Below are 11,283 nucleotides of genomic sequence, written 5' to 3' on the forward strand. Positions count from 1 at the left end.
GGTGAACCAAACTACCGTTTTATTGTACAGGGGAATTCAATAGCCATTCCCTAGCCGAACATGCTGTAATTGGTTTGGGTGTTGAATTGACTGATTTATATTATATAAAACTCTGTTTAAAGTTTTGGCCCCTTCTTTAAACTAATATATATATATATATATATATATATATACATATATATAGTTCAATGTCTAGTAGACTTCAAAGCTTTTATATTAAGCCTGGAGAATAATCTTTTTCTCTTTGAAAAACAAAAAGCTTGTTTAGCCAGACAGTCACCTTTACTAAACAAAAACTCCTTAAAAACACTTCCTTATTCATCTAACCCAAAGAAAATGTCCCAAAATCCTACAAAACCAAGCAGCTTCACGCTTTGTACTTCAATATTATTCGCAATCCTCGTCGTCATAGGTTTCTACACTGTTCATCACCCACCCATAAATCCCAAAAATGCCCTCATTTTCCAGCAGTTATTCCTCTCTTTTGCCACCAACACCACCGTCTCCTCCTACCTCCATTCCCTCACCTCCCACCCTCATCTCGCCGGCACCAAGCGTTCCCTCGAAACTACCCACTACGTTAAAACCCACTTCCAAAACCTTGGCTTCGAAACCCGCACGGTGCCGTTTCGGACCCTTTTGTCTTACCCTCTCCATGCTTCCGTTTCATTGCATTTCAGTAACGGCACCGTGTTTAACCTGCCTTTAAACGAAATGGGTATCACTAATTATGATATGTCTTTGGGCTTGATACAACCCTACCATGCATTTTCACCTTCGAGAACGGTGCAGGGTAAGGTTGTTTTTGCGAACCACGGGACGAAAGATGACTATGGTGCGCTTGGACGGATGGGGGTTAACGTTAGTGGCTGCATAGTGATGGTTAAAAAGGTGGCAGTCTGGGTAGAGGGGCCGTCGTGGAAATAGTTGAAAAAATGGGCGCTTTGGGGGTGCTGATGTATGTTGAAGGAGATGTTTCGAGGGGTAGCTTTGGGTTTGGGGTTGAAAGAGGGATAGTTATGAGGGGAGTTGGGGACTCTTTAACTCCTGGATGGGCTGGGGTTGAAGATGGGGAGAGGCTGGAGTTGGAGGACAATAAGGTTGCGGAGAGGTTCCCTGGAATTCCATCTCTGCCCTTGCCTTTTGAGAGTGCTCAGCTTATTTTAGAGTCTCTAAGGGGTCCATTGGCGCCACAGGAATGGAGGGATTCAGGCCGGTCTAATTTATCCCGAGTTGGACCGGGTCTGGTTTTGGTGAATTTTACTTACCAGGTTGGTTTGGTTGGCTGGTAGATTGTTTATGTGAATTTTATTTGCTTTCATTTGTTGTTACTGCAAGCTTTGGTCTATCTACTAAGGGAAAGTGGTTGACTTTTGTGCTTGATGTTAGTTAAGGGTTAAAAGTTGGTCAACTTGGATTTGCAAAGACTGTAAATTGAATTTGTTTCGACTTATGTTAAAATTTGACTGAAAACAGAGTTTCTTTTGCTGGATGGTTAGTGATAAATTAGAGTGGTCATTGATGCTTTTTGAAGTTTGTGATGATCTAATTTTAGCAAGTTTCAAATCAATGCCAAGTGAACACCCGTTGTAATTCATGACTTTTATTATCTAGTTGTTTATACACATTTGGTCATTGAAGGAAATTTGCATTGGTTGGGCTAGAGTTTGATTTGTCTTTACATGCTGTATGAGTTCCCACTACCATTTGAATGTTTTTCTGTCTCCGGGTTGCTTATCTTTTTCTTTCTTCTTTTTTCATGGAAGATAGTAATGATTCACTGGAAAATTTTATATGTTATACGCAATGAATTCAGATCAAGTTATCATCACTAAGCTGAAATTTAAACCTGTGATCTACTTCATTATGCTCTTGAGCACTACGGATTTTGATTTGTTTCCCGAAGGGAAAATACTCGGGGCATATCAATGTGCTTTACTACTGGAACTAGTTCATTCTTTGGCCTAAAACAGCACACTTCTCAACTGTAGCTGGCATATTTTTACTATGTTTGCATGGAGCCCCATAGAGCTAAAAAAACATTAATTAAATGAACCTTCCTATTTTTACGTGGCAGTTCTGTAGTAAATTGTATGATGTTCACAATGTATCTTTGTTATATGATTTTCCTTAAACTAGACATTTGAATTCATTATGGTTAAGGTTTACTTTTCTATCCGGTCTGTTTTTATTAGACAGCATCATTGATGCATAACCAGGCAGAATAAATATTGCATGATGAGAGATGTTTTTACCTATTTCATTTCTGGATATAAGTGAAGATGATTCTAGTTATACATATATAGCTATTTTTAATCATTCATTTTTTATTAATATTCTTCTTTGTGGAAAGATCATTACCTTATAAATTCTATTCTCTGAAAAGATCTTTTACATCTATCTCTATATATCTGGGTTCTTACACTTTGGTTTATTATTCTAGGGAGAGAAAATGTTGGCTCCAATTTCTAATGTATTTGCTGTCATAAGAGGGTTGGAAGAGCCTGATCGTTATGTGCTTATGGGGAATCATAGAGATGCATGGACATATGGTGCCGTTGACCCCAATAGTGGGACTGCAGCACTTCTTGATATTGCTCGAAGATATGCCCTTTTGGTGAGAAAGGGTTGGAACCCTCGTAGGACAATTATCTTTTGCAGTTGGGATGCTGAAGAGTTTGGAATGGTAGGTAATGTTCCATATTTGTTTAATACGGGTTTGAAAAATGCTATGTACGTGGAACAAAATTTGGGCATTGACCACCAAAATCTAGACCAAAGGAAAATCATTCTATTCACTAGACTTAACCATTTAAACTCCAAAAGCTGGGTTAGAGGGTTAGCTTATGTACTACTAGGGCATTTTTATGAAAATTAATCGATAAATAATTTTAAAAGGACGTATAGCAACCATAGCTTAAGAAATTTCAATGCCCTTGTATAAGATGATAATCCATCTTCTATATTATCTGTTTTCTGATGACATCGGGTAACATAAGGGTAAATTATTTGGTCAAGTGTATATATGATGCATATAGCATTCAGGCTTTGAGAAGTATCCGATTTGCAACAACGTGAACATAATTCAATAATCATCAGCTTGATAAAGCTTATGTTTATTTGGCCCATTGATGCTCCAAAGTTAATTATCTGTTGCTCTTTTGTTTTTAGATCGGTTCTACTGAGTGGGTTGAGCAGAACCTTGTGAATCTTTGTTCTAAAGCTGTGGCGTATCTTAATGTCGATTGTGCGGTGCAAGGGCCTGGATTCTTTGCTGGGGCAACTCCTCAGCTAGATAATCTCATTTTTGAGGTCACAAAGAAGGTAGACGAGAGGTGGAAAAAGTGATTTACTTGTCAAGACTTGATTTGTTATACTTTCCAATTAACATTTAAACTAATTTCAGGTTAAGGATCCAGATTTGGAGGTTGCTACCATATATGACAAATGGAAAACCATGAATGGAAAAGGCAATGTAAGGCCACACAATCTATCTTTCTAAATGTTGTGTTCATTTATTTAGCTTATAACTACAACATAATATACATCGAATCTGTACATATAGATCTTCCTTCCCCATGCACACAAGTTTAATTGTTTAATTATGCACTCTCCCGGGAAGTGTATGTATATTCTGATATAGCTCCTTGGACCTTATTTTGTTACAAGCTTCTATTTTTTCATGGCTTTTGTTTAGTTCATTCCAAGGGTGTGTGGTACAAGTGTTAGGCTTGGTAGACATTTGTGCATCACTGGAAAAAGCAAGCTGGTATCAATTATTCTGATGTGATCTGTGTGAATACTTGAGAAATGATTAATAATTAGCAAAAACCAGATGCCCACTTCAGCTGGTTAGCATTTTCTTTTTGACGATAGTCCTTTAAGTTTGCCTTATATAAATTTAGAACGAAACATAGGCGACCTACTAAAAAGGAAAATGCTGCTATCTATTCCCCCCAAGGACTGACCACTTGCACTTGTACATTTGTGTGTTCTCTGATTAAAATTAAAGTTGACATATAGATTAATCAAGTGTCTTGGTTGTTTTGCAGATTGAAAGACTCACTGGTGTGGATTCTGATTTTGCACCATTCTTGCAACATGCAGGGGTTCCTTCTGTTGACATATATTATGGAAGAGGTACATCGTTGTCACAACAGTTCTGGTGAAAGTTTGAACATGATGCATCTATAGCAGTTCCTAATTCTATAGTGCTACAATTTATACTCTTAAGAATCTTCTCTCTTTTATCCAGATTTTCCTGTATATCATAATGTCTTTGATTCCTTCAACTGGATGATAAACTACGCAGATCCATGCTTTTGGCGTCATGTAGCTGGTTAGCTTCTTTTCCTCCAACATATCCCCTGATGAATTTCTAACATTCACTTGATAATCAAACTGTAAAAACTTCATAATCAACTTCTCAAGATGACTCTGCACTTTTGTTGAACACGTTAGTGGCTGGAGTTTGGGGTCTTTTAGGCCTTCACCTTGCTGATGATCCAATTCTACCTCTCGATTACCTTTCCTATGCTAAACAGTTGCAGGTATTGGGTTGTTCTCTCAATATGTTTGTTCATATTTCCAAGTATGAAACTATTTTCTGACCATCTTGCATAGGAGTATAAAGATACCTTGAGCAGAGTTTTGGATGCTAGCATATATCCCTTACTCCCCTAGCTGCGTCAATTCAAGAACTTACGTCTGCAGCTAAACAAGCTAAAGATGAGACTAAGGTAAAAGGGCAAGAAAGTTTATTGGAATTCTACAAATATTTAGGAAAGGTATTTCAAGTTGTCATTTCTTGTCGACTAAGTCTGGTATCTTCTGTCGTGGATTGCAGAATCTAAAAGCGCTAGAATTTACTGATGATCTTTTAGCTTTGAAGATCCGAGCACTGAATGATAGGCTGATGCTTGCCGAAAGAGGCTTCCTAGATACAGATGGAATTAAAGGAAAGGAGTGGTTCAAGCATCTAGTAAGGATCTTCTTTCTGTATATTGCTTATTAGGACAGATTTAACGTACTGATATAGTAATATGATTGACCTATGCAAGTTAGTGTAGTACTGCTTACTCATATAGCTCGAAGTTTCTAAATCGTATTTATCACCTTGGAGCATGCACTTCTAGCATTATATCATTGTCATGAGAGGGAGGCGTGGGTTTTTGAGTTTGTTAATTGGTAGATTAAGGTTTTGATGGTGAATAAATTGATCAGTGCACATGAATAGCATTCGTATAACTCTTCTCTTTTTGTCTGTTTAAGATTTACGGACCTCACAGCAACCACAGGAGCGAAATGGATTTCTTCCCTGGAATATCAGATGCAATAGCGGAATCAAAAAGAATGAGCCGAAGGGATAGGGATGCAACGATTCAGCATGAAATCTGGAGAGTTGCTAGAGCTATCCAAAGAGCCGCAGCTGCACTCAGAGGAGAAGTTGTCTGAAAACTGAGCCCGCAACAGCAAAATATGAAATTTAAGGGAAAGGGAGGCATAAACTTGTACATATACGAGTGTTGTCAGGTAGTTCCTTCTTCAATCCATGTCCGTAGCCATTGCCATGCATGGAGCTTTTGCCTGGAGTAGATTATGATTGTAGACACTTTTCATTCTAGTTATTGGCTTTATTTCTTAGCTATTAAACTTGTCCAATACCATTGAACATTTTGAGTTGGGGAAAAGCAAGAAATGATAACCCACCCTTTTGAAATTTTAAATAACTAAATATAATATTTTTAAAATTATTTTCATTCATTCTAATGTAAAATATTTATTCTTTATTATGAAAAGTATAAAATCCAATAGTAAATTAAATAAAAACAGACTTTAAATTCAAATCAAATTAAATACATTTAAATCGAATTTAATTAAGAATGGAACACTAGTGTTGAATCTTTTCGGTTGTTTTTTAATCAGCTGTACGGGAAGGGGTGACCAAAGTGACATGAAGGGACAAATGTATATTATTATAAATTATCTTGAAAAGTTCACATTTGTTTGAATTATGCATAGCATAGCATATCATATCATGACAAGTTCATATCATGCCTCATGCTCTTATTCAAAGTGCAGTATACAAGAGTCGCATACATAGGCTAGAAAGGATTAACACATACTTAGTTCATTCTTCCATACAAATATAACAATGAATTTGTTCATATTAGAGCATCCTTAACAGATATCCACCATAGAAATCGGGTTATAATATACCCTTTTCTCTCCTAGTTTTCTCTTATTGGTAAGTTGTTCATCTCTTTTTCTTTTTATCTTTGTTGATCGGTAACAACACGAACTTTAATGTTGGTTGCTGACCGCTGATATTCTTTATTGTTCTTTTATTTTCTCTTGTTTTTTATTTTCAATAAGTCTGTCTGTATGGCACGTTTTTCAGTCGTTTGGTCATTGCTTTCATTTATCTTTTTTCTAAGGGTTGATTAGACATTGTCACGTCTGATCGATATGGCACTTATATGATATCTTCCCTGTTTTGGACCCTTTGATTGGATTTGGATACTCATTATGCGTTCGTAGATAGTTTTTCACGTCGCTCGATTCTGATTTGCAGTTTGTCGGTAGTCTTTCAGTAGTTTGATCCTCTTTTGTGTTTCGGTTGTCGATGTTGTCAGATCCGTTTGTAATCTTTGTTTGAGTTTTTTTGATTATATTTGAATCTTTCCTTGTATGGTTCTAGTTTTGTTTTAATGATTATAGGAAATTGTACTAATTATGTGTTTAATTTATGATTATGATTGTAAATGTTTATTGTAATTAAGGATTTTTTCCTATTTTGAATAAAACTAGTGATTTCGGGAAATTATACTGTGCGACATCCTTAATATACGGCTAAGGAAATACACTATCGGTTTTATTATTATTATTTTAACATTTTTGGTAAAAAATTACCTAAAATATTATTATTTATACCTAAAACATTAATATTTTTTAACATTTCCGGTAAAGTGTCCAATAATAACAAAATCGGTATAAAAAATGTTTTAGGTAGTATTTTATCAGATATGTTATCAAAACTGGTAAAGAGCCCAATAATAACAAAACCGGTAAAGAGCCCAATAATAACAAAACCGGTAGAAATAATAATGTTTTAGGTAATTTTTTATTGAAAATATTAAAAAAATAATAACAATGTGATAACATCTTTCTTTAGTCGTATATTAAGGTTGTCGCACGTGAGAATTTCCCAGTGATTTCTTTAAAAAAAATAGTTATCCATCATAGTTCGACCTTTAATTTCTCCTGAGAGTTCCCTTATGCATAATTATCACGTCTGAGTCATTTCCTCATAACAAATGTACATAATAATCAATCTTTTATATTCTAATGTCACAAACTTGTCTAAACTCACTCAACTCTATTAATATGTTCATCGTAATGTATCATTTAGTGACTAATATTGTCATGTTATTTATACCACCATGCATATAATGTCCTCAGATTTTCATATATGCGTTACCATAAGCCTTAACTTAAAATTTTAAATATTTATGATACCCTTGGTAAAGGTAAATTATAGGGGCGATTCTCTCTATTTAATTTGTTTCATTCATACATATCAAAATTCGAATATTTAACATTGTTTAAAAAATTAGTACATCATCTCACTAGACCAATTAATTGTTGTTAGTTTATGTTCAATATTTTATCATTCGTCACTTAAAATATAGTAGTAATAGATCTTGATTTGGACAGAAAAAAGAGAGTAAAAGGACAGAAAGGGAGAAAGAGTATAGTTTAGAGACTAAATTATGCATTAATCCAAAGAGGAAAAGGAGGAGTTTGGCGCTTAAATGAAATTAGAAATCGTAAGATAAAAGTGAAAGCAAACAGCAATAGCAGAAGCCGATCTCAAAGAAAATGGAAGAATTGATAACAGATTTGAGCAAAAGTCTGGGCTCTTTCTGCAACCACCTTCAAAGCAGCTGCGACGCTCTGAAGCAATCCATCGACCGCCGCCCCATCCCTCTTGGTTATCCCCTTTTTCCTTTTCTAACTTTCCCAACTTATTGTTTCTCCTTTATTATTATTATTAACCGAACTGTTCTTCTTTTGATGATTGACAACTCAGATTCGGCTTCATCGACCTTCGTTCAATGCCTAAACCGCCGCGTTTCAACCGCCACCGCCGACCTCAACCTCCTCGATTCCATGTCCTTCGGCACTGTTTCCTTCGAGGAACTCTTAGGTCACTGTTATCAGGTCTTTGAAAATAACCAAATCCATCTCCTCCATCTCCAAGATCGCCTCAAGCCTCTGGGTTATATACCCCGTAGGTATCAACATTTTTAGTTTCCTTTACAGAATATATTGCAACTTTTTTCCTCGCTTATTATTATTTTTTTATTTTTTATAATTAGAAGCTGATATTGAAGATGAGGATGAGGAAGAGGAAATTTTGGATTCAAAAGAAATATCTTCTGCCGTAACCAGTTCAGCTTTGAATAGCTTCGAAGAAGATACTTTGTTGTATCCTTGAACTTTTTTAAAGCTTAATTTGCAAAAAAATTACCCCTCAAGAATTTGACTAATGCATTAGAAATCACGAAAGAAAAATTGTAAAATTATCATGTTGAATGCGGAACTTTTATCATAAAATAGTACATTAAATTATTGAAATCTTCTTTTATTAAGCTCTGATGAAAAGGAATTGGTGTTTTCTCCTGATGATATTTATTGTAGCCTTGATGAATCACTGAGTCTAAAGAATTTCGGGCTCTCTGATGTTTGTCTTGCCACTTTAGCATCTCAAGGTTCGCACTTTTGCTTGCTTCTTTCTTTCCTACTTTCCCCCTTTCCTTGCACTATTTATATCATTTGAAATGAAATGAATTGTCACCCTTTTTTGAGGGGTTTCAAGTTAAATAATACCCACTTTCAATCTATAGAAGATGGATTGGATTTTTACCCTTTCAGAATATGAATGAGCTTCTACTATTGCCATCTTTGTCTCTGCAGCTAATCAAAAGGTTGATGACACTGATTTATCTTTTGGAGAAAACATGAAGTAAGTTTTTCGACTCTTGAAAGTTCTTTATATTGATTGTACAAGGATCACTTCCTCTTTTGCGGGTCCTCTTTTTCTTTCCTTTACAAACCATCTCTGAGCCTAAATTGCAGGTACAATGGAGACAAAACAAACAACATCAAGGGCACAGATAAGCCCATTACAGACACCATTGAAGTAAATAGAGGTAGAAATTACTGAGTTTTACTACACTTTTAAGTTTCCCTTGACCATCCATTTATTGGGTTTATGACTGACTAATAGCTGGTTATAATCAATGCTATGTCATTTATTTTACACCATGTTACGTCGTAGAAGAGGAAAAGGACCAAAATCACGTTCAAGCTCAAGCTAAGGGACCAGTGTTACAAGTTTCTAAGGATGGTTATGAAAGTCTTCCTTCGTATATGACAAATCTAGCATCTTGGGAGGTATATAGTTCATGTTGGTTGTTGAGGATCTCTAACTAATGTTTTAAATTTAATGTACTATGTTAGACTTTTATCCTTATGATTGAGCTACATCAGGAAAGTTTTATAAAAAACTCTTTGCACATTTAAAGAGGGCATGATAAGAAAATGTATCCTAGGGTGAAGTATCGGGCCGAGCAAAAAATAGAAAACTGATTCGAACAGTAAGAATTGTATGTTGAAGCCACTGTCCTGGTGTGATGCTTATATTGTTTCTTTGTTGTATGGATGAACCTGACCTGGTTTAGCTAAGGTATTAGGATGGTTATTTCTGATTTTGCGGACTTTCAGGATCTGCTTGCAGCCGTGGAGAAGATCAACTCAAGTTTGAGCAAGAAAGAGAAAACAAAAGGTTATAACTACTTCCACCAAGATGAAATTGAAGCCTTGGACTTAGGTAACCCACTGCATACTACAATTTGTCTCTAGTTCGATTATATCTTATTATATATATACATTACTCAGATTCATGTGTAAAGTCCACATGGGTTTTTGTTCGACATGATATGTTCATTTTTTATTATTATTCTGAAGATGTTCATATATTTAGAGGGTCTTGGAGGGTCTATGTTCATTTTTTATTATTATTCTGAAGATGTTCATATATTTAGAGGGTCTTGGGAGGGTCAGTTCACACATATAGCATGTAATGGTTTATATCTAAAACTGAGTTGACAAGTTCTGGTTGGTGCATACAGGGCCTAAAGGGCGTGCTTACTTGCTGCTACTGGTGCGCATGAATCATCTGGTTGTAGAGACGATTGATGGGTTGATTTCTTATCGAGTCTTGTGAATGAAATCCAAACTAATGGGCTTATCAACTTTATCAAGTATACTAAATTCCAATCAGGATCGAAGTAGACAACCAAAAGATAAGTTTGCATTCTGTGTAACTTTAAAACTAGTGTCACTGGTTCAAGAGAATGTAAACCAGATATCTGTTTTCACAAACTATTTGAATTTAGTTAAAATTAAATAAATATCAAGTTCAACTCGATTGTTGTTTAGTTAACGATCCTGAAATCAAGTAAATTTGGGTATTTTTTTCCTGTATGACCTGAATTAACGATCGACAATATGTATAAGCAGTGAGTTAGTGCACTTGCATCTTGCATCCATTAGTCCATCAGTGTTACCAATATTGGTTCGATGCAGAGTAACTTTTGAAATTTAGAAAAAGCACAAGACATGTTCTTAACTTCTTCCACAACAAGAATTATGCATCTCCACTGTTCAAGCCATATGTTAATTATTCTACATGTGAACATTCTTTGACTGAGATGATGCATATTTCAACAATCTTGCTATAAAATTTTCTGTCAAGCCATTTGCTTCTTATTCGTTCTTTTCTTTTTTTGTTTGGTAGGCGACGACACCAGTCTTAGTGCTGGTCGTCGACAACCGTATGTATTCTTTGTTTTTTTTCTTTATTTTCTTATATTACATCTTATTTTCATTAACTCTGCCTCTGTAACACGCTTTCATATGCCTTTATGACACATTTTCTCTCATCTTTGGACACATTTTCGGTCGTTTGACCATCTTTTTTTTTAATTTTCTTAAGGTTGAATTTGAAGACGTATCCATTGATCAAGATGCGCTTATATGTTATCTTGTTGATCTTCCTTGCTTTGGACTCTCGGATTAGATTTGGATATGTGGTTTCTGTGTGGAGATAGTTTTCTCAAGATCAATTCTATCCATATCTATATTTTATTCTAGTTTTTTGATAAGTTTTTAACCTTTTATTTGTATGGTCCTTATATGATCTTAGATAGCTAGTTT

At 35.3% G+C, this 11,283-nt stretch overlaps 1 protein-coding gene and 1 pseudogene across 3 annotated transcripts; both read left to right on the forward strand.

Annotated features, from left to right (window-relative positions):
• The first annotated feature begins 321 nt into the window (after window positions 1-321).
• On the forward strand, window positions 322-5,495 carry LOC120141681 (annotated as a pseudogene).
• A 2,324-nt stretch (window positions 5,496-7,819) lies between these two features.
• LOC120141730 lies at window positions 7,820-10,482 on the forward strand. Of its 3 annotated transcripts, none has more exons than XR_005517795.1 (9): window positions 7,820-7,993; window positions 8,093-8,293; window positions 8,382-8,490; window positions 8,704-8,774; window positions 8,980-9,028; window positions 9,142-9,215; window positions 9,344-9,459; window positions 9,803-9,895; window positions 10,197-10,482. XR_005517795.1 is itself a non-coding variant. In XM_039156527.1 (9 exons), exons 1-9 carry the CDS (start codon window positions 7,882-7,884, stop codon window positions 10,289-10,291), a joined length of 930 nt encoding a protein of 309 aa, XP_039012458.1. In that variant the 5' UTR covers window positions 7,821-7,881; the 3' UTR covers window positions 10,292-10,481. The 3 variants fall into 3 exon arrangements, 2 of the variants coding, with proteins under 2 accessions (XP_039012458.1, XP_039012457.1); XM_039156527.1 differs by having other exon boundaries at window positions 7,821-7,993; window positions 8,385-8,490; window positions 9,790-9,895; window positions 10,197-10,481; XM_039156526.1 differs by having other exon boundaries at window positions 7,822-7,993; window positions 9,790-9,895; window positions 10,197-10,481.
• The last annotated feature ends 801 nt before the right edge of the window (window positions 10,483-11,283 follow it).

The sequence above is a fragment of the Hibiscus syriacus genome, unplaced genomic scaffold (genome assembly GCF_006381635.1).
Source record: "Hibiscus syriacus cultivar Baekdansim isolate YM2019G1 unplaced genomic scaffold, ASM638163v2 tig00110813_pilon, whole genome shotgun sequence".
NCBI lineage: Eukaryota > Viridiplantae > Streptophyta > Magnoliopsida > Malvales > Malvaceae > Hibiscus > Hibiscus syriacus.

Bases quoted from the DNA above. Each gene is read 5' to 3' on its own strand.
- LOC120141730 (XM_039156526.1), top strand. From the start codon at position 7,882: ATGGAAGAATTGATAACAGATTTGAGCAAAAGTCTGGGCTCTTTCTGC. The intron at 8,294-8,381 runs GTAGGTATCAAC...TTTTATAATTAG, and splicing joins GCCTCTGGGTTATATACCCC to AAGCTGATATTGAAGATGAG. The intron at 9,029-9,141 runs GTAAGTTTTTCG...CCTAAATTGCAG, and splicing joins TCTTTTGGAGAAAACATGAA to GTACAATGGAGACAAAACAA.